Source organism: Platalea leucorodia (genome assembly GCF_965183815.1).
Source record: "Platalea leucorodia genome assembly, chromosome: 15".
NCBI lineage: Eukaryota > Metazoa > Chordata > Aves > Pelecaniformes > Threskiornithidae > Platalea > Platalea leucorodia.
The window spans coordinates 11,328,967-11,351,470 of record NC_138837.1 but is presented as its reverse complement, the minus strand read 5'-3'; the positions used below and the strand labels follow the sequence as shown (position 1 = coordinate 11,351,470).

Below are 22,504 nucleotides of genomic sequence, written 5' to 3'. Positions count from 1 at the left end.
TTCTTTATTTTCACCTCTGGTCCTCTGAAAAGGGAGGATAAAAGCAGCAGTGTAGGAGAAGCAAGTTATGCCTTTCTTGTTATGGAGATATTTGTGTCTGATGAACGCACTTGTTGCCTTGCCTGTGCTCCCGAAGCCTGTGCCACGTGCAGGGTGCTCACACTCCGTGCTTTCAGAGAAGGCCAAACATGCAGGTCCACCTACCCCCGGTCCCTTACTGGCTGCTGTGCTGAGCCTGACTTGGGTCTCTGTGCTCCTTAAAGCCTGGCTTTATCTTCTGATGATGGCTTTACCCAACGATGAAAAGACTAGAAGAGTGCCTGGGAGGCCATCTCATAATTATTCTGCTCTCAGGAGATCACATTTGCCTTCTGCACCCTCGGTGTTTGACTCAGAGATGACTGATTGCACGAAGAATAAAACAAGGAGGCTTTACTGTTGCTGCATCCATTATGTTTGGCTGCAACTCCAGTTCATTCAGGCAAGTCTGAGTAAAAACCTGCTTATCAGTCTTGCTTACCTTCTCTGCCACCGGCCACGGATCCCTTAGCACTGCTGTTCATCCAGAAGGCACAAAGACAGAATTTGTTTGTGCTTAGTCTGCACTGGGACAAAGACTTGCAGCCTGTGAGTCAGCCCTAGCATCGTCGGCTTGGGCAGAACTGCATTTTGCGGTTGGAAGGACCCAAGGGACGTACAGGTCAGATTGTCTTATATACGTGGGTCAAGCAAGGAGAGGGCAGGACGTGCCCGCACCGACCATGGGATGTGGTGGGTGCACATGTGCATCTCCCGGTGCAGGTACAAGGAACTTTTATTTGAAGGCTGGGTCCCGTGTTGGCAGCACACGGAGAGGTTTCCCAGCTGTCACTGTGCCCCTTTGTGTTTCTGAGCAATCACGGTAGAGAAGGATTGATGAAGAGCTCCCAACGTAACGTAAGAAAAAACTTGAAATAGTCATTTTGCGAACTTCAGAAGATCATATTCCTTTTCTGAAGGAACCTTCAGAAATGTTTTAGCGTGCACGTTTGGCTAGGAGGTGAGGAGCTCTTGCATATGCACAAAGCCTGTAGTGCTTCCCCTGCTCCATCTTGTTTAAAAAGGAGTTGAATTTGGGTGTTGATGACCTGCCTACCCATGTAAAATAGTTGAAGGCGAGTGTATGCTGTGCTGTAAGATACTGTATTCCTGCTATCGTCTCTGCACACTGCTGTCCTCTGGGGCCCAGAGCCCTCTGGGGAGCTGCCGGCTGCTCCAGCAGGCAGAGGGATCTGCTGCTGATGTCCCATGGCCTGTAACACAGTGCTTTAATTACAGCCTCAGCAATTAAGTGGTATCAGAGTTGGCATTAAGTGCAGAAGCTGAATTTGCAGTATGCTCTTGTGAGGAGTCAGAAATGATTAATGAAGAGGCTAGGATGTTTTGGGGTTTGTTTTGTTTTTCTGTCTGATTTGTTATTTTAACTTGGAGAGAAGCCTTAAAATGTACAAAAACCTTGTGGTCTCATCCCGGGTGAGGGCAGGCTGATTCCTCATTCTTTTTCCCATGATAACTGAGGACAGTAGGTGTTTTGTGGTTACCAAAACACCTACGTTGTTGTTTAGTTGCTTGATGCTTCCTACTTAATTGGATTTTGTTATCTTAACTCTTGAGAAACTTTCACTTCATTGCATGATGCGGGTCGTCAGTGTTTGGCAAGAGGATACACTGCAGGCAACAGAAATTCTGCTTTCACCTCCTGTGAAATTCTCATCAGCTTTTTCTGAGAGAAGCTATGAAGTCACTGTTTTCTTTCCCTTGCTTGAATTGGCTGAGAAAAAGTTGACAAGCTGCCAAAATTAATGAACGTGCAAATACTCAGCAGCACAACACGGTAACGCAACAGTTGGACTTATTGGGGCGATGTCCTGCAAGGAAGGGATGTTAGAAATAAAACCTCTTCTTTTGGGGGGCTGTTAGCTCTACCAAAGACCAAGGTCAAACAGCAACACAGGAAGGTCTGGTTTCCAACACTGCTGCCATGGAGAAGAGCATGGGGAGCTGCAGCTGTGCAAGTTCTCTAGTGACGAAGATCCCTTCTGGACTGTCACCTTTTGCTCCGTGGTCCACAAAAGCAGAGAGAAGCACATCTGTTCCCTGAAAATAGGGAAGACTGCATAGAAAATGTCTAAGCTTAGTGGGTCTTCTAGGGCATAATAAAAGTGAAGGCTCCCAGGTCAGGACCGAGGTTTGCACACCATGTGGTGGAACAGGCTGGCTGGTAGTGCAGTGGTGGAGCTGACATCTCATACCCCAGCCTACAATGTGTGATGAAACATCTGAGGAACAAAAAGCTGGAATTTGAGGTGGAAGCGATGTTCCAATGACAAAGCGCTGTCCTCGGGATGGACAGTTTGCTCATAGGATGCAGACAGCGCGCTTTCCGTGCTGTAGCTCCCTTGCCTGCGGTGCAGGTGAGAGCAGCGTCGTGGTTATGAAGCCCTGATGTTCAATCTTGGGCAATAACGGAGTCTCCTGGGGAGACTGCGTGAAGTTTTATGGTGCAGGTGCTTCGGATTCAGTTCCAGCAGTTAAGGAAGATTAATTCTTATTCCTCAGCTAACATGGATAACTAATGATCTCGGGCTTTTTACTCCTATCAGTGGGAGAAGTGTGTGCGTGGATGTTGTCTTAAAACTACCACTGCAGAGCTGCCGTACTTGAAATGGAGGTGGTGGGCTCGTAAGATCAATTACTGTGCCTCAGATGCAGGGTGGTAACTGGAAGCATGAAGAGAGTTGCTTTTTTAAGCTATTAAACTTGGCCACAAGACGTGCTGTTGCAAGACTGGGGAGGGAGGGGAGTGGTGAGGGGAGAGGGAAGGGATTTGGTGCCTGAATTCAGAAACTACATCCAGAGACATGCACTGAAAATAGTCATAAAGAACAGAGAGCAGTGTATTTCCCTATAGGATCCTAAACGTCCTCAATACAGAGATTACAGAAGGGATGAAAGACAATCCCATCAGAATTTCCTGGACTCTTGATGTTCCTCACGTAAGTTGGAACACAGTAAATGTTTTTCAGCCCCTTTGCTGGGTTCAAAACTTTACATAGAGTGAGTCTGATGAGGGGCACCCCAAGGTACGAGGGATAGGGGTCTGTGGAGCCCAACTGTGCTGGTGTTACCAGTTCCTTGGGCTGGAGAATAACAGTACTGCTCACCTTGAGAACTTGCTTAATAATGTCGTCTTCATGCTTCCATTCCTATCTAGACTGTATATAATCTAGTTACCGTTTTTCCACCTGGCCATGTCTCTGTTGAGCTGTAAGTCTCCATTTTCCCTTTCTGACACGTCCAAGCCCTAAGGTTACCCAGTTTCTTTGCTCCCTTTTTCATTCCGCTCTCATTCCTGCTTGTTTTCTTTACATCTGCCCTTTTGTTCCTTTCCCAGTCTTTGCTTTCAAGTCCTCTCTCAGAGGACCTACTGTAAAAAATGGAGTTTGCCAACTGCTTCTACCATACTGGGGGGTGCCCTTATTTGTCAACTTAACAGAAACGCGCTTGGCTTTGAAATAATTCACAGATCGTGCAGTGAGCTTCGGGACTGCACTGCATTTTGCAAATAGATTATTGATGGCAAAGTTTAAGGTTGTTCTCAGTGGTTTATAATGGGGTACAGGTACCTCCTTCATTTGTTATCTCTATCTCGCAGTGCTTAAATTCACAGGAAACAGAGGGCTGACAGCTTGAAAAATATGTAAAAACTAGATTCTGATTCTTTGAAGTATTCAAAAAACATAGTCGGATAAAACACTTGTTCTAGTAAATTATGAAACAAAATTATTGCTAAACCCATTGTTCTTCATTCTGCCCTTGGCTAGGATAGTTCTGAGAGGGCAACAACAGCCTCTGCGAGGTGCTGGTGGTGTCATGAGCTACTGCAGCTATTGAGGGTTCAACCACTGAAGCGAGGAGCGGGCAGGCAGGATTTCACTTTGCTGGTGCCGGCACATGGGCTTGAGCGAATGGCTTAAACGCTTATAACTTCTGTTCTCCTTTTGTAAAACAAGGCATTTGCCATCTCAGCTTTGCATCTGTGCAGGTCACCCTTTATAAATCGCGCTGAAGCACGTACATGGAAGAGAAGTATAAACCATCACCACTAGGACTTGTTTGGGGTTTTAGGAGGGTGTTGTTATCTCTAAATGTATATGGATTTATGCTCTCCTCTCCTGGGTTGGGTGTGCCTGGGGAATTTGCTTGAAACCTGACATCCAGCCCAATTATTACGATAAACTTAACTCTTTATTCCAGTGTGCAGTGGCTGAGGAATAACCAGGCTTCTGGTAACCTTGTTTGTGTTGTCTGGATACAGCGCTAAGACATGGTCAACGTTTTTGCAGGAGCTGTTGAGATTTGAGAGTATCGCTGCCTGTTCTGGGCAGTAAGGAGCCGACACAAGCAAACCCTGGAGTCCCGAGGCAGCTCTGGGCAGCGCCAGCTCAGGCGTCTTCTCCGACGGTGCAGCCGTGCCGTAGGAGAGGGGCTCTGGTGGAAGCCAGCAGGTTCCTGAGTAGCTGCCTCTGAAACGGAGTCTGTGGGATGCACCAGGTCCTAATCAGCTGGGGGGGTGCGTTTGGTTTCCTGGCGTCGTGGAAGGGTTAATGGCTGGACGCGGTGAGGTGTGGTCTTGTAGAGCTAAGGTGGGTCCAGCGCTGTCCTCAGGCAGGTCAGCAGCCTTGGTGGTGTGGAGAGCGGCGCTCAGCGGTGCTGGGCTCCGCTTGGGTTTGGCTGAGATCCCTGTCTCCAGCTTAGTGTCTGGCAGGCCCGTACGGAGCCGGTCTGGCACAGATTGGGTCCTTCTGCACTCAGTTCACACCATCTCCTAATTTCCATTTATGCGAGATAAGAGTGAGGATTTTTTGCAATTGCCGTTTTTTTCTTTTGCTCTCCCCCGATACAGTCAGGCAGCATCCGTGGAATTCGTGTTTCGTTTCCAATTGCTTGCTCAAGATACTGAGATGGCATGTAAGGACTCTGCTTTCCTTTTCTAGAGCAAGACCCATCTTGAAGAATATACACTGCTAAAAGGATCCCATTCCTTAACCTGATATTGCTGTAAAGGGTGTCAAGAAATGGAACTGAAATATGAAAGAGACTTGAAAAATGCTTTTTCCTTTCTTTTAAACGGAAGAATGAAGCTTACTGTTCAGCATCTGCCATCTGTCCGTGGCCAATAAAGGCTGATGAAGCAAGATTTCTGCAGTATGGAGGTATCAAAGTGATACGAAAGAGGCTGAATCTTCTTTGTGTCATGGAAAAAAAACCCTGAATACTTGAAATATCCTTCCTCCAGTTCCCTTTCTTCAAAGTAATCCTGTTATACTCCAGGCCAAATCTGTCTTTCGACATTTGGAAGGGCAGAAAGTTGACAGCCCTGAGGTTAATCCTCGTGACCTTTGCATTCGTCAGCCTGCGGTCTTCACCCTCCTTCGTTAGCTTGCTGCTGTGCTAGGTGCATTTCAGAGGAAGGGAAACTATTTGATGACCTGTAATGTGGTTTTGTGTGTGTAGATAGATATCTGTATCTCCGTGCACAGTGGAGTTGTAATTTTTCCTTATTATATCTCTTTTTGAAGCTCAGATTGATGTACGGGGACTTCAGAGCTTGTAATTATTCACGCAGGTGTTTGGAGAAGCGGCCTGTGCCCTGCGTGTTTGTGCTCTTGTCATGAGTAGAACATCCATTGCCCCGTGCAGATAACGCAGACCGAAATCGGGATTCCGGTGTCAGCCACACAGTCAGGCTCCTGGATTCCCTATATCTTTCCAAAAGCCGATTTGATTTCAGGGCAATACCCAGGATCTAAAATAACAGAAGAGTCTAAACTCTTTATCCTTAAAGATAAAATTACGCCTTTGACTTGGTGTTTTACTTTTGGTGCTGTTTTGCCGAGGCTGAAGGTGAAGGATAAGGAATGTGGGCTCTTCCTTGGAAAAGATGATGGTAACTTATGTTTGGATACCTAATTTGAGTCTTATCCATGTCAGCCCTAGAGTATATTGTTTGAACAAACAAAACCCAAGTCCTAAAAATAAAGCAGTGAGTTCTGAGTATTTGCTTTTGTTGAGAAGACCTCATGAGACATGGCCGTGCACTCGTACCGAAGGCTTCAGACTTTCTGTTTGCAGATGTTTGATAATAGACTGCAGCATAATTGCTCCTAAGAGGCTTTGCCTCCGGGATGGACCATCTCGTGTACTGCCCGAGAGCTCAGCCATATTAATCGTGTTTATGCATGCGTTCAAAATTCTGCCTCAAAGTGCAGTTGTCTTAAACACAGGCAGAGCCGTGCGGCTGTTATCAGCTCTGAATGCTAATTGCTCGGTGAGTTGTGCAATAGTTGGGTCATCACATGCACATAAAAGCCACGTTCATATGGCTTGGCACCCACGTAATGCTTAATGATCTGATTTTTCTTTTTCCCATCTGTAGCATCTATGTAATTGCTCATTTGCTCCCATTTGCCATGGAGGTTGAAGATTTTAATGGCTTCTATTAAATCCTCCAAGCAGCGGGAGCTTGGGAGCCATCTACTTCAAAGTTATGACTTAAAAAATTAATTGCAAGTGGTTTATTTAGACTGTCCTGTTCTGATCTCCAGTCTTCAACCCACCAAACTCATTTATTCATAGCAGTACTTTGATATACAGATGAAATTAGACAAGGAGATGGTGGAGTTGTGGTTTAACCCTTGTTACTAGTTTTGCACCTCTTTTTCTCAGCCGAAAACACGAATGCCATGTTAGAGCTGCAGGTTTGAGGGAACGCTTTCCATGTAGCAGTTGTAATGCTCTGTTGGCAAGTCCACGTGCTTTGAGGAAGATGGTAAAGCTCTTGCGTTGTTGTGATTTTAAGGAATCTTGGTCTAACCTTATCTGGGCAATGAGCTTTCCTGTTAAGAAAGAGGAGATTGGAGAAGTTGCAAGTGAAATCACAGTTAAATTCTTTAAAGTGCTATGCTTTTGTCTTATTTCTGCAGCTTCCAGATGTTATGCTCAAAATGGGTTCTTCTAAGACTTTTCATAAATAAGTCTTGAAGGCATGGGGGAAGGAGGATATATTTGTTTTCCAAAGAAATTTATCTTTCTTTGCAGATAACTGAATTGTTTCTTGGCTCAGAGTAAGAGATGGGATTTTGTTTGGCGTCCCCAAGCAGAGAGTGATGGGGGTGCAGTTCGCCATTCGGCCTCTCCTCCTTCCCTCCTTCCTCCTCCTGCACGTACCTGCCCACCGCAGCGTGCTGCCAGCGGGTGGGATCAGAAGACAAACACCCTGGTGCATTTTCTGCTTTACTTGTACTCTGGCTTTATTTTGTGTTTTTTCTCCCCTCCAATGGCTTACTCAGGTATCCCTTCACACCCCAGGACTGGGTAGACCTGACAGCCCTCCTGGAAGGGCTGAACAATTTTTGCTCATTTACTTCTGTGCCAGGCACAAATCTCTCTGTTTAAAGCTCGTTCTAAAGTTAGTATATAAAGCAGAAACAAGATCCATGCTAAAAGGACACTGTATTTGGATTTTCTTGCAGGAAGGTAGTTTCACTGGGGTTGTGATAAATAGGAGTTGGTTTTCTGCCGAGCATGCCTGCATAGCCCGGGGTGCGCAGGGTTAATGGGCAATCTCTACAGCATGGCAAGGCTAGAGGGGAAAACAGCTTCTTATCTCTGAGTTAAGGAGATGGTGGGAATCTGAGGGCAAAGCTAAGCGGGAGGATGAACCGAGGCTGTTGCTAACGGAGGGGGAGGCAGGAAGAGTTGAGGTCTCTGGATCGATGCGCCGGTAACTGGGGGCGGTTTTGAAAATGGGCAGTGGAAGGGAGAAAGCTTTCTTCAGGGCAGCTGCTGGGGAGGATCCTGTTGGTAGCTGAATGTTGGGGTGAGAACCAGGTAATGTGGGATTATTCCCTCTAATTAACTTAGAAATGGGCTTTAATTAATTAATGCTGTCCTGATTGGAAGCTTCCTCGTAAGCGTGCAAGCAGTACAGCAGGAGCAGAAATGCAGCCGTCTGGTTTCTGTTATCCTTTTGAGCTGACAGCTCAATTGCTATAATTATTCCGGCAAATCTATGATACCGGGAAGTTTTATGGTCGGGAAAGCTGGGAAATAGTGTTATTAGAAAGATACAAGTATGATTGGTTCTCAAAGCGATGTTTGTATGTATTGTTGCAGCTGCAAAAGATTGAAGGTGCCAAATTGGAGATAATACAGTTGCAACTTGTAGAAGCCAGTGACTGTGCCACTCAGCATTGGGATTAGCAACAAAACGTACCACAAAATGCTTCTTTTTATATAAAGAAGAAACTTCTCTTTATCTCACATTTACAGATAGCACCTTATATAGCTCTTCATTTAAATAACATCTGGTCTTCCCCCCTGCCCCAATACAATGAGCACCTCCAGCATAGCTCTGAGAAGGTATCCGCCACCACCGCCCCAAAAGGTGTTATTCAGATGACAGCTCTGTAGTGGATGCAGCTATATCTGCTAGTCTGGGACCCGCTAATTCAGTAACCAGCCCTGGTTTCGGGATCCTGGTCCGAGAGGCGGAGGGGAGCCCGCGTGCCGTGCCTGGCCGTGTTTCGGGACGTGCTGCCCGTTCCCGTGGGCTGGCAGCTCAGTCACCGTCAGTTTATTTCTAGTGCTTTCAAAGCAGCGTCGGGGGAATCGTTGTCCGACACGCCACTTTTGCATGTCTCTAAAATGGATGTAGTACGTACATATTCATCCGCCCTTACCCCATAAGCTGGGTGATCTAACTGCTCCTAACGTGCTTTGAATCAAAGCTGTTATATGAAAGAAAAGCTGTTTTTATTTGTATAGCTTTGCTTCTTCAGGAGTTTTAAGGTTATGTGGGAGCCTTAATTCAGGTTTGTTAGGCTCTGCTGGAGCTCAGTAAAGTCCCCTTGGCAATTTCTCTGTTTTTCTACCTATTTGCCTCTTAACTGTGTCAGGAAGGTGATGCAGCGAGCTGGGTGTCCTGCTCCGGGGAGGCTTTGGGTAGAGACATGAGAGAGCTCTGCGGCAGCCATGACCTTAGTCCTGTTTTTAACCCAAGGAAATAACATCTCTTCAGTGCATTCAGAGAGATCTCCTTCATCCTGATGAGTCCCTGAGGGGGAGAGGTGGGTGCTGGGGAGCTGGATACCTGAGCCGTGTTTTCTCCTCCTTTCTGAAACTGAAGTGGACTTTGGAGGCGTGCGGCGTGATGGAGCTGCAGCCGTGCCTAGCTGCTGCGTTAGTCACGGCCTGAAAAACGAGTGTCCCCTCTCCGTGTGCTCACGGTATCGCGTTTATTCTTCCTAACGCTGACAGGCAACATCCTATGGATATGTTAAACGTGGCTTGTGGAGAAAATACTGGTGCACAGTCTCTGCTTTTGTATTAATTGTATTTTCTTCAGCCCCCTGACCTGAGCACAAAGGACAGCCTGTATTCCTGCTGACACTTTAATCTGAACTGTCCTGCTGCATTTGCTCGCTTCTTCCTGAGAGTCACATCTAATCTGAGCTCTGGCAGGCACGCGTGGAGCAGACACGTGCACATCTCGCAGAAGAATTTTTCTTTTATCGGTTGTGCTCTGGCCTTCGTGCATTGCAGTCACCTGCCAGTGGCATTTCCCCGGGGGGGATGAAAGCAAGGGCTTGTTTCAGGAGCAGGAATTTTCCTGCAAGACCTTCTGGCAGAAGGTCTGGGCTCTCGGCTTGCTGCGCCGTGTTATTTCAAGGAAGCACGTCTTCAGCCCCGTAACTCCTCTCCCTGCGTCCTGGTCACTCATTTGTGATCATTAGTACAAAGAAGAGACGGCGCTTGAAATTTAGGAAGCTCGGCACTGCTTTCGGAGGCTTTTTAAGCACGTTGCAAGCACGAGCTTGGTCAGCAGTGCAGTAAGTGGCTCTGGGGCAGCTGATGCACAGAGCAGCCCGTGACTCGCCTGGCTCCGATCAGGTTGCGGGGCAATGGCAGGGGTGAAAACGGAGCCTGGCTCTTATTTCCAGTTCTTCCTCGAACTGGTTGGTGCTGTTTCCGCTCTCTCTGCAAAGGGCGTTAATTAATCAGGCCTGTCCTAGGGAGTGATACACGATGGAAAAGAGATTTTGTTAATATATAGACTCTGTACTTCTTTGGGTTCTGGTACAAATTTATTTGAAAGTAATCTTCTAGGTCATTTGTCCTTGGTGCCAGGAGTCCCTGTCACTGTCCTGGGGACAGGCGTTAATCCTGGCAGGGGAAATGCTCCATCCAGCTGCACCGTCAGGCGGCTTTAAGGCAAAGGACAGCTGCATGCGCAGCTCCAGCAACGTACTGTGCATCTGAGAAGCTCCTTCCTCGTATCTAGACGGCCTCCCCTGGGTCTCCTCACCTCCGGAGTAAGTGGCGTTCAGCTCTGTCAGCCAGGTAACCCGAGATTTCCCTGTCCCTTCCTCCGCTCCGTGCGAGTGCTCTGGCATTGATGTGTGCACACAACGTCGCCACAAGCAGTCGTCCTTTGTACTCCTCGTGCCGAACGCTTGTATTTTCACCCGTTGCCCTGCAACGGGACAGATCCCCTGTGAAATTGTGCCTGGTATTACAAGAAGCACAAGATCCCTGTTTTTTTTCCACTCGAGTACTCTGACTGTTAGCAGGGACGTAGCTCCTGGCTTCCATTTCTTTTCCTCTTTAGTTGTAGTATGAGAGCTGCCCACACCGGCTATCCGTGATGTACCGGCAAGTTGTCAGCGAGCGGGATGCGTGCTGCCTGGCAAAGCGCCGGCTCCGGCACACAGCTTCCCTTGGCAGCCTGCCCGTGTTTACGTACGGCGTGAGCCGCGAAGAAGTGGCCAAGAGAGAACCAACTGCGAGGAGTTGTTGAAAAGTTTCACGTAGTAGTATTGCTGGGGTAATGATGGCCTAAAGCTGTAGGGAGGGGAAAAAACATTTAGGAAGAAGTGATATCTTTAGGAGGCTGGGGGGTGCATGGAGAAATGAGGTGGGCTCAGGCACATTTGCCTTTCCTCGGGATCTTAGTTTGCACAAATGGATTCAACCACAAAGCTGTTCAGGATGCTGGAACTGGAAGAATCAGCTTTCTAGTCATGAATAAATGAAACAGAACTTAGTCTGGCAGTCAATAGGAGGTCCCTTTCTGAGCAAGAAAAGTACTTTCATTGCCATCTTGCAGGTCAGGGCTTTGAAATCGATGCATCTGTTGGAGATGCGTGGCTGTTACACATTTAGCTGGAAGATTGTATTATTGCCAGGGACTCTGCCGCTGCAAGACACAGAGGTGAGGGCTTGCCAATAGAATAAGAATCTTTTGTTATTTATTCAAGGGCATCATACAGCAAAGTAAAACCAAATCCAGAGCGAGCACATCAAATCCATCGTATTTTATGGACGCATGAACGCACGAATGAGGAGATCCAGTTTCAGAAGAGGCTAAAGAGAGAGAATCCAGTCCTGGCCAGCTGAAGATTGCCCTTCGAGCAGGAGATGCTTTACAGTACTTAACGTGTCTTAACAAATGCACATGATGTAGGCTTTCTCCAGAGAGCAGGTTGGGTAGGGGAGGGTCTGTTCCTCAGCGGAACATCAGTGTCAGCTAGCGACTTACACGCAGGCATAAGGCAGCAGTAAGTGCCAGGCACAAGAAGCAGATTGCAAAAATAGCTGCGATCGAAACGCCTAAAAACAATGGGCTCCTCTGGCAGGGATAAAAATAGAATTATTTTAACTTAGGGCATCTTATGAGAAGAAGCAATAGTAAAGCAAGGGAAGGAGAATTCGGAGAGGAAAGCTAAACGAGCCATTTTCTGCTCTTGGATTACACCAGCACGGATCTGTCATTGAAGTCATTTACACCAGTATAACCGAGAACCTGTCTCAAAGCATTTCAGCAGCTGGAGGGGATTTATTTAGATGGAAAGAATGTGTTCAGCATAGCTTGGCCAAATGACACCTATGGTGGACTTGGCAGCTGTTAGCAAGTATTTATAGGATGTAAACAGCAAGGGGAAAGGGGACGGAAATAGAGCAAAGCGTGGGGGAACAGAAAAATGGGATGAAAATGGGAAAGGAGGATTTTACAGCTGTATGGGTTAGGCTGCAAAGCATCCATCCAGGCGGAATGAACTAATTGACGTCCTTGATATCAACTGGACAAAGCATTTGATAAGAAGGCAATCAGCTTCTGCTGCTAATTTCTCTGCTTCTGTAATGGTTCTGTAGAATGGACAGGGATCCCCCTCCCATTAGGGGTCACCATTTATAAGATCAGATCAAATGTTCCACCTATGCTCTCTTTTCTGATGGTGGGTAGTAGCGATTGCTTCAGAAACGAGTATTTGCAGCAATGAGCAGCTTCCGAGCTTCCTGAACGCAAGGTTGCGTCTCTGATTTTTCACGTTTAGTAGCCACTGACAGCCTGGTACCTTTGATTCATCCAGTCCACATTTAAATCCATCTGTGATTTGACCTCTTCAGCATGTGGTAACAGTGGTTTCCCCAATTTGCGCTTTACATGCACGTGTCTGTGTGTAAATTCTTTCCTTTACATTAAACTTTCTGCATGGCGATATCATTGGCTTGCCCTACGTGTCTCCTGTCAGTCATGATCTTCCCCCGTCGGAGGTTCGAGTCTAGTTTCTTCTCACGTGAAGTCCTTTCCATATCCTGGTCATCTTTTTTGCTTCTCTCTGTCATTTTCTAGTTCTGCTATTTTTTCTTTTTTTAGTGAGAAGTCTGAGCTTGCTTGCAGTTTTCAAAACGCTGGTCCATCCTGGATGTATGTTCTTATGTTTCCTGGTTTATTCTGGTTTCTTTGATTTGCCTTTTGAATTTCCACTGAACACCAGGTTAATATTTTTCAGAAAATATCCACAGCGGTTCCAAAATCTCTGTGTGTGAGCAGAGCTGGTGAAGAGCTCGTTGCTGTAGGGGCATTGCTACTTCTGGTTTCTCTTGCCCCATCAGCACTGAGGTTCATCTGGTGTTCATCACTTGACTCCGTCGTTGCTCTGAGGTCCTTCTGCACTCCTTGAAATGAAGGAACGCATTTACTATCCTGAAGGAATTTGCATCATCTTCAAACACTGCCTCCTCATCTGCCCCTTGCCTGGATCTGTGTGCTGAATGAAACTCCTGCCTTCTCATCACTGTTTGTCTCTTCTTGCTCTTTGTTTTCCATCTTCAAGTTCATTATTAATCCGTGCGGTGACCCGTCCCGTGATCCCAGGCTGGCTGAGTTTCTTGAAGAATCACTGGAAAAGACTCTTGTGGAGAGGTGCCTGGAACCTGGCTGTTCTTGGCTGCTTTGGAAGGACCCTAGTAGATTTTTGATGCATTGCTCCCATAAAGCCATGTTGACTTTCCCCTTGCATGTCCACTGGCTTGATTCTTGGCTATTGTTTTTGTATCGCTGTCTTTCATACTGAAGTCCGGCTGGGTGATCTGCTCTTCCCGGGATCCTTGGGGAGTCTATTTGAAGATTTCTGCATTCATGACATCTTTTTCTGGCATTGAGGCTTATTTAGCAAGAGATGGGCAGTTCAGCGAGTGCACACTCGAGTTCCCTTAGAAGGTGGCATTCATGTCTTTATGCTCTTTCAATGGCTGTTTGTCTGATAATGTCTTTTTTTATTTTTTTCTTGACACAGGGGATGCTCCCAAGTGGGAGTTATCAGAGCGCTGATTGAAGCTGGCATCCCCGTAGATATGATCGGAGGAACATCTATCGGTGCTTTTATGAGTGCCTTGTACGCCGAAGAACGCAGCTACAATCAGATGAGGATCAAAGCTAGGCAGTGGGCCATGGTAAGCATCGGAAATGTTGTGCTTCTCTCCTCAGATGGAGCGCAAGAGCTTAACCGCAAGCCTCAGCAGGCAGCAATGCGCAGGCAGCCACCCAAGGCAAGTGCAACCATCTGCACTTCGGTGGCTGTACGACAGGAAGGGTCCCTGCCCGGCAGCGAGGGACGGAGTTGGGAAAGCTGCTGGCTGTCGCGCTGGCAGGCGACGCGAGCACCCGAGGAGACAGAGTCAAATGCCTGACTTTGCCCCGCACGAGCTCCAGTCGCAGTATAAATGTAGAGTGATGTTGTTTAAGTGTGTTAGCCTGTGTTTATCTTTGTTTTATCTTCTCTTTTTATGTGCTGGAATCTGTTTCCTTTCCAACTCTCAACAAATGTGTTTCTCTTTTGTATAATTTTCTCTCTTTCGTTCTCACATGCTGTCATTTTTCAGTGGAACTGATTGACAGAGGTAATCCTTCTCTAAACTAAATACAAAATGTGTAATTCACGGTGTAGCCTGAGAATTGCAGAGTGGTGGTACTCTGTGGCAGGAGGAATTTGTAACTTGAAATATTTAATACGAGCAAAACCATATTTTCATGGTTAAACCAAGGCTTGGGAAGGTTGTTTTAAAGAGCGACTTCTGTGGGTGAATTTATTGATAGGATGTTGGGGGAAAATTGTGCTAGCACCAGGTTACACCTGGTTCAAACTGACTAATGGTGAAGATGAGCATTATTTCTGAAGTTTGCTAGTTACAGTGTGATTCCAACTTTGTATCAGTTATACGAAAACCACATTTTCATGTTGGTTTTCTTATTGAGAGGGAAGCACCGTGGGGAGTTTTCTAAATTGGGTTAAGTTCTGGGTCTGCTTAGATCTTGAGTTTTAGGGGGAAACAGGAGTCTGTAGTTGGCACGTGTATACTGCTTACCTTTCCCAAGTGTCTTCTGACCTGCTGTGGCTTTGAGACGAAACCTACTGTGTCGTGGTAAGATGCCACTGACCTCGCAAGCTAGATGGTCTGGGGCATTAAAACACATACTGAGGCCCCAGCAGGTTTGTGCTCTCCGGGCGGGCAGAGGACCGTGGGACTCTGTTTCACCTCCCTGTCACTGTTTGCTAGAAGAATGTGGATTTTGTGCTTTTTATTGAAGAACTGCCTGTGCCTGACTGAGTTGGGAAGCACCCAAAACATAACCTGTTTATGATACAGAGCAGTTCGCTGCAATCGCAAAAGCGGAGGAGGCTTGAGATTAAGGACATGGAAACAACTGTACTGTCATATCAGGCGTCCATTTAACCTTGCACTCTTTATTTCCCGCGTTGGTCGCTACCAAATGCTGGCGGGACAGCATCTGAGCGGGGCGAGCACGCGGCGCTGCCTGCCTGCAGCGTTCTCCCTGCCTGCAGCGATCTGTGGCTCGCTGCCCTCTCTCCGTCGCTCTTGGTTATGCGAGAGCCATGGAATTTTCCTCCGTGCATTTGTCCAGAGGATTATCTCCTCTTGTTTGTTAACTTGTCAGATCTCTTCTGCGCAGGGGGTGACGCAGAGCTGGAAATGCTGTTTTCTGGGCTTCTCAGGGCTGTGCTTCCGTCGAAGTCGGCTTCGTTTCCAGTATTGCAGCTCTTGAGCTCACCAGCCTAATCTGGAATCACACTTGCTTTTACCAGAAATGATGAAAAGATGAAGAGAAGACGTTTAATCTATTGCTTAACTGTTGCACGCAGAGCACGTTTCACAAAGGAAAAGGCAGGTTTTGGCCCAGCCTCGGGCTGTTTCAGGTATTGGTACCTTGAAATCTGCAAATAAGTAGCTGGAAGAGAGATTAAGGACCTGTGTTAGAGCGAGCATTTCATCTTATTAATGAAGAATGAATTTACTTGAGGGTTTTCATGATTGTTCTGACAAGCTTGCCAGGTCCACATCCAAACCAGAAATTGTTCAAGGATTTGAGAATGAAAAAGAAAAGACCGCTCTGAATCCTTTTTCACCATTACCAGCACAGTCCCGCAAAACGGTTGCATTGCAAATTAAAGAAGGCCATGAAAACCCTCTGTCCAAGTTCACATCACAGCTGATGTACAAAGTAGCTTGAGGGATTATAAATCTTTTTTAACAGCGGCTCTTCTGAGTTATTTTCTCTTGTGTTGTGTCGCAGCAAGCGTAGGCTGAGCAAGGAGAGCGGCTCCTTTCACTGAGCACCAGCGCTGTGTGCGGTAGCAGGGAGCTTTGTTGGGGATTCATAGAAGATCCACCCGAAGGGACCGAGCGTGAGCGAGGTGACGGATCCATCAGATAAGCCCCAAATCCCCAGTGTCCCAAAGCTGCAGGACCGTTGCATCGCTGCGGGCGAGGACCGCTGCCGGAGGCGGCCGCTGTGCGAGAGGTGCTCTGGGCAGCGCCTTTCGGTAGGCCGCCAGCATGCAAAAAATAGCTCGAGTGCTCCCTGCTACAGCAGCTGCTGATTCTGCTCCTCTAAAGCCCGTGAGCTTTTGCTGGTGAAGGTTATTGCTGAGGGCTCTTTGTGCAAAACCTTGCAGCCTGGCTTTTTTAGCCTGTGGGGGTTTTTGAACTGTCTTTGTTGTGATAGATTAGGTAACTCTGATGGTTTTTTATTTATTTTTTTTAATCCATCAAAATAAACACTGGTTTTGTCCTGCAGTTATTTCTCTTTTTGGTATTTTTAGAAATTGGCTTATCTCTAGTTGTACGCTTGGGGCTGGGAGAAGGCATATTTTTAATGGGATGTGTTTTCTGGACCTAATGAAGCAGCAAAGAAATAAATGGCACTTTTTGTCAAAATACAGAGGGGTATGAAAATTACCGGTCAGATTATTTACCATATATTTTCCCTCTGTGTGTTTTCTGTACCTGTGTTTAACCAGCAAAACAAACAAACAAAAGCATTCATGTTTCCAGATTGTTGGGTTTCCTTGGTTTTTTAATTGGAGAATTAATATTTCAAAGTATAAATATTTCACAAAGAATGGAATATTCTACTGTTGAAGGGAATATGGTTATAGGAATGTGTGGCTAAAAAGCTTCCCATAATGCGAATTAAGAATTGCTGGGTAGGATGCTGTGGTCCTTTGCTGGCCGTGATTGCGTGACAGCTAAAATAAACACGGGGGTTCTGAGGTTCTGCCTCTCCCCGACGCTGCTCTAGTATTGGTGCATTGGGAGATTCTGTGGTTTAATGAGCTGAGCTGGCCAAAAATTCATCGCTTCTTTTTTTCCCCCCCTCTGTCGTGCTAGTTTCTGGCCAGCTCAGCTCCTTGAGCTGCCTGCTGCAAAGGGAGCTGTGCTGGCACGGGGCGGGGAGGAGGCAGAACCATCAGCCCCAGTCTGGGTCAGATCAAGCTGCTGTCAGACTGGATCCCGATACTCTTCTTGATCCGTTACATCTGTTGTTTTGAGGAGAAAAAAAGCTGTTCTCCGCCATACCGGGGCGATGCCTGCACCCGTAGCCCACGTGGGACCGGGTGCAGGCTAAGGGTGGCTCGGGAGCGCGGTGGCAGCGCGCAAGCGACTGCGTGGCTCAGCAGAAGGGTTCACGGGGAGGGGTGCGATGCCCACGCCGTGGGGACCACAAAGGGCCCTTTCCCTGGGGAAGTCCGAGGGAGAGCGTCGTTAGTAGGTGCAGTGTTTTGTACATCACTTTGCAGCCTACACTGTTTTATTTTGTTCCTATGCCAGATCTTCCTGTATAACAACAGCTACAAGGACAGATCCCTGCAAACAAACACAAAATCTGAGCTGAGTAGGCAAATGTTGCCAAACGAGATGGCACGAAGAGCGAGCAGGATGATATGGGAAAGGTACCCCCTGACCAGAGGAGATCAGCAAAATAAACTGGTCCCAGTCCCCCAGGCGAAGGGAGTCTTGGTTACTGTGCCTTAGCACTGGTTCAGGCATGGCAAAAGGTAACACGAGCTAACGCAGCTTTAAAGGGCACAGTGAATCCTAAATAAATAAGAAGTTCGTTACAGATTGCGTGGTGATGAACGTGCACATATTGTCTCTTGAACCGGGTTGATGAGCTGCAGCGAGGAACCTGCTTTGGGTGTGCTCCAGCCTGCGGGTGCTCGAGGACGGCGTCGGCCTGCCAAGGTGCACTCTGCGGCCGTTTGGTGCCTTTTCATTGCATCTTTAAAACTTTATCAACCGGTTTTGAAGGGTTTATTCACTAGGTTTCTCTGCTTGCAAAAATTAAAATGGGGCAGGTGATGGCTTTTCCCTGGTAAGCCAGCTGAAGTGTTCCGTCTGGTTGCCTTTCAGATGGAATTGTGTACGTGAGATTATCAGGAGACAAAAATACTGGGTGTGTTTTTGTTAAATCTTAAAAATTTGTTCTATCAAGAGGTACAGGAAAAAACTATTTTCATGTAGCGATAAGGCCTGACGGTTCATATTTACCATTTCAATTGTATTATTTGGGGTGTTAAAATTAATCCTAAATCAAGCATTATAATTTGGGAAATTCAAATAAAAGGTTGCACGCAAAATCCAAACATGCCTATTGCTCTGAAATGCCCGGTTAAGGCACCAAACTGGCCTGTTCCTGCCCCGTAGGCACCACGTGAGCTCATGATCGCGCGAATGGCAAGTTAATGTTACAGGATCAGAACATCTGAATCGGATTTTAAACATACATTTACTTACCTTGCCTCTCTACCTGACTCTGAGATGGTTACGGTTTCTTAGATGGATTAATTTTAATTTTCTTCAACTCAGATTTCTTAATAGTCTACCCTTAAATCTGAACTTCCATTACACGTTACTCCTGCCTTCAGGATAAATATATCCCTGTAATGAGTTTATCTGAAACCGTTGGCCTGAGTTAGGTTTTTATTTTGTCTTTAACATTTTTTTTCTTCATGAATTCCTTTGCTGGTTTCATTGAAACTTTATACGTGAACACTGAAAAGGCACTAAAGGAAATTCTGGATGCTATCTCTAGTAGTTTAAAAAAAATACTTAATCTGTTCTGCTCTTTGAAATTTTTGATCCTGCAACAAGTTTTCCCATACCCTTGCCTTTTTTTTTTTTTTTTTTTTAATACTCAGGAACACTGAAAAATCCTGGGATTATCCTGATTTTTGACACCAGTTTACAACCATTCTGCACAAAAGAACAAATAGCCAGAGGTTACAATTCAGGTTTCTCTTTGGCCGTTATCGTGTGCGTTTGCTCTTGTCCTTCTGCTCTATGAGCAGCACCACCTTGTCCTTTCCTTCTTGAAGTTGCCTTGTAGCACAGGGTAGCTTTTAAAAATAATTTTGGGATTGAAGATCTTTTTAATAAGAAAGCTCACCTTGCAGCAGAGCTGTAGAAACGAAGGTTTAGGAGAAGTTAGTGAGGAATTGTAAATACCTGCTCTCTCCTGAGAGACTTGGTAGAGGTGCCTCAAGGCTGGGCTTCCCATCGCTGCGCTGTAGGGAACCGGAGCTGCGTCGCGCTTGGAGCCGCTGGTGTTGTCCCTTGTCCCTTGGTTAGCAGAGGAGTATGAAGGGGAGCCGAAGTCAGAAGGCTCTGGCTGCCTTTCCCCAGGGTGATCTTTAACTCAATTTATCTTGAGAATGGTAGGTGGTAGCAGCTATTCTTGGAAGGCTGAGGGAGGCTGTTGGCCATCAGCATCTGCTAAAAGGGCATCTTCCAGTTATGAGAAATGAGAATATTAAGAAATAACCATTAATTAGAAGTACTTTGTTCACGTACAAGATTACTGCGAGCGTTAATTGTAGGGAAAATGTAGAGGCTCAGCATTATAAAGATCATTTGCAACAAGGATAGCCCCATGTTTGGTGCTGAGTTGGAGAGATTTTTCTTCAGTATTAAATAAAGGGCTTTTGTAAATGCCTCTTTCCTTGATTTAATCATTCTAAGTAATGTCAGAGACCAAATCCCTATTTTAAGTACAAAACTAATTCCATTTAACTCCGAAGCTGTGGGTAGCGTGTCTATAGTTAGGTTGGCACGCTGTCCTAAACTGAGGATGCGAAAGAAGGTGACAGGTTCATAACTGGTTTTGTGCTAAGGCTTTTACATTCTCCCACATCTCCTGTTTACGCACTTGTGTTTAAGGATCTTTTTTTCTTTTTTTTTTCTATATTTGCACATGTATTCTCTGGGCGGATGCCTAATATATATTGAAAAGCGGCTGGATGTGACAATGTGGGTTAATCCTGCTCTTCTTTAAATCATTGCTAGAGTAAAGCAACGGCCAGATGTGGATCACAGATCCTTTAACAGACTGCAGTTTTGGAGGCTGTTTCGTGCCGTCGGTCTCTGCCTGGGTACGATGCCACATTAAGTTGGTTGTTAAATTCTAGAGAACACGTAGAGAGAGAAGATATTTCATCTAATAGAAATATTTCATCCAGTGAAACCCTCTTTAATTACAAATGAGTTAATTGGGGCTTTTTAGTCTTCTATTGCATTTTAACTGAGTACGTTGTAATATATTAGGCATTGAATTTTGTTAGGATTTATTAGGATTTGAGACCAACAGCATGGTTATAGGAGAAATACAGTGGCCATAATGCCGTACAGTTTAGGTATTTTCATCATTTTATCTTGTAGGTTAGTGCGCAGATGTAAATGCACTTGAACTGGAGAGAAAAAAGAAGAGAATCCATGGAAGCGTCATTACAACATATGTGTGTCTAGAAGAGACACATTTGACAGTGCCTGCCGCTGTCGTGTAATACAATAGGTATCTGTGGTGGAAACCTGATGTCATTGGGTTTATCTGGCTTACGTAGAGTGCCCGTAGTAGCACCTCCGTGCTGGCTACCAGGCAGCAGGTGTAGAGCACAGTAACTCACTTTGGGAATGAAAAATAATTGACCCTAATACATAGAAAGTGTGTTTAAAGCTCTTTAAAGTGTGACTGGCTTAACCTCGTTGCAGTCCCAGAGAATCACATATATGTTTTTGTAAGTGGTTACGTTTAAATAAAAAAAGTCTTCAGACTGGAAGAAAAATGAGGTGTGATCCAGAAATGAGACGAGATGTACAAGCGTTTACAGCAAATCCTGTATTACAGATTTATGATTTCCTTTACACGCAGGTGAGCTGCACCTACACTGTGGAAAACTTGAAACAAGCTGAAGTTTCAACTCAAAAGGATAATGAAGAGGGAGATAACAAATAACACCTTTCTGTTATTAAAAAAAAAAAAAAAGAATTAAACTGTACCGTTCACATGGATTTGTTAAGGCAGAAACCTGTGCCCATGCACGCCGCTGTAGAGGGATGCTGTGATTCATGGGTGGAAGGGAAGCAATGCAAACGTACGTTCCTCCGTAGCCGTATTGCAGACTGGCTACAGAGGTTGCTGCTTTTTGTTTTAAATGTATGGCACCGTACAAGGAGCTACTGGTCGTAGTTTTTGTAGTTGTATTTCTGTTCTCTTGACAACTTTTGTACTTATAATAGCAATGCTTCCGACGTGTTGGCTGTAGAATCTGGAATATGATGTCTCTTGAATTGCATACATTAATATGGATTCTTGCATATATTTACCTTTGAAATGCCTTTTTTTTTTCTTTTCTTTTTAGGTTATGAACTCAGTGTTTAAGACTATTCTAGACTTGACATATCCAATAACGTCTATGTTTTCTGGAGCAGCTTTTAACAACAGCATCAACAGCATCTTCAAAGATAAGCAGATAGAGGTAGGTTGCTTATTCACTTTATGTATAGTAAATGATGTCGCTATATTCTGTTGTAGCAGAAATAGCTTTCTTCCGTGCTAATATGAGAGATGGGGCTGTGGGATGACTGAAAACATGTTAAAACTGTGAATGCGATGTTATGTGAATATAGGAAGGAGCCTATTCTTTCATTTTGGTGGATTTAGAAAACACAAGGAGTAGATTATTTGTAGACACTTCTGTTTGATAAAGGGATCCCCTTGTCTGAGAGAAGAAGTTAAAATTGTGTCACTGAAGTAGAATTGCTGAGACTGTTTTATCATTATTTTTCTGTAGATCAGGTCTAAGAGACCCTTAGGACACACTAGAAGAAGGTCTTGAAGAGGGCAGCAATGGGCTTGGCTGTTTTTGTTTAATTTTGGAAGCTAGAGTCAGTTTTTATTTACAGCCTATTGAAAACTGCAATAACATCAAAGCGTATTGTTTCCTGTTTTGCATATGGTGACCGTTTTGTAATCGCTAGATGTTATATGGTCTACCTGAGCTGATAGCCACATTCAGAATCCCACCTATTCTCATCCCTCAGCAGCAGCAATTCATAAAGCACATTATCAATGGTTGTCTTCCTAGATCACCAAGCGTAGAGAGTGTTTGGGTAGTCTTGCAATCTTACCTCATTTGCAGTTTTAACCAAATTATTTAGAATCCTTGTGATGAAAGATTATGTAGAATCATCGAATCACAGAATCGTTTAGCTTGGAAAAGACCCGTAACATCATCAAGTCCAACTGTTAACCCAGCACTGCCAAGGCCACCACTAAACCATGTCCCTCAGCACCACATCTCCCCGGCTTTTAAATCCCCCCAGGGATGGGGACTCAGCCCCTGCCCTGGGCAGCCTGGGCCAGGGCCTGGCAGCCCTTTGGGGGAAGAAGTTTTTCCTAACATCCAACCCAAACTTGCCCTGGCGCAGCTTGAGGCCGTTCCCTCTCGTCCCATCGCTTGTTCCTGGGGAGCAGAGACCG

At 45.7% G+C, this 22,504-nt stretch overlaps 1 protein-coding gene across 7 annotated transcripts in view; it reads left to right on the top strand.

Annotated features, from left to right (window-relative positions):
• Positions 1–22,504, top strand: part of PNPLA7 (patatin like domain 7, lysophospholipase) — a 128,606-nt gene that overhangs the window by 79,530 nt on the left and 26,572 nt on the right. For 6 of the 7 annotated variants that reach the window (XM_082327179.1, XM_082327177.1, XM_082327178.1 and 3 more), the window contains 2 exons: positions 13,683–13,839; positions 21,384–21,500. In XM_082327179.1, coding sequence (XP_082183305.1) covers positions 13,683–13,839; positions 21,384–21,500 — 274 coding nt within the window. Of the gene's footprint in view, positions 1–13,682; positions 13,840–17,517; positions 17,737–21,383; positions 21,501–22,504 lie in introns of those variants that run through there. The other variant, XM_082327182.1, reaches the window with a different exon arrangement.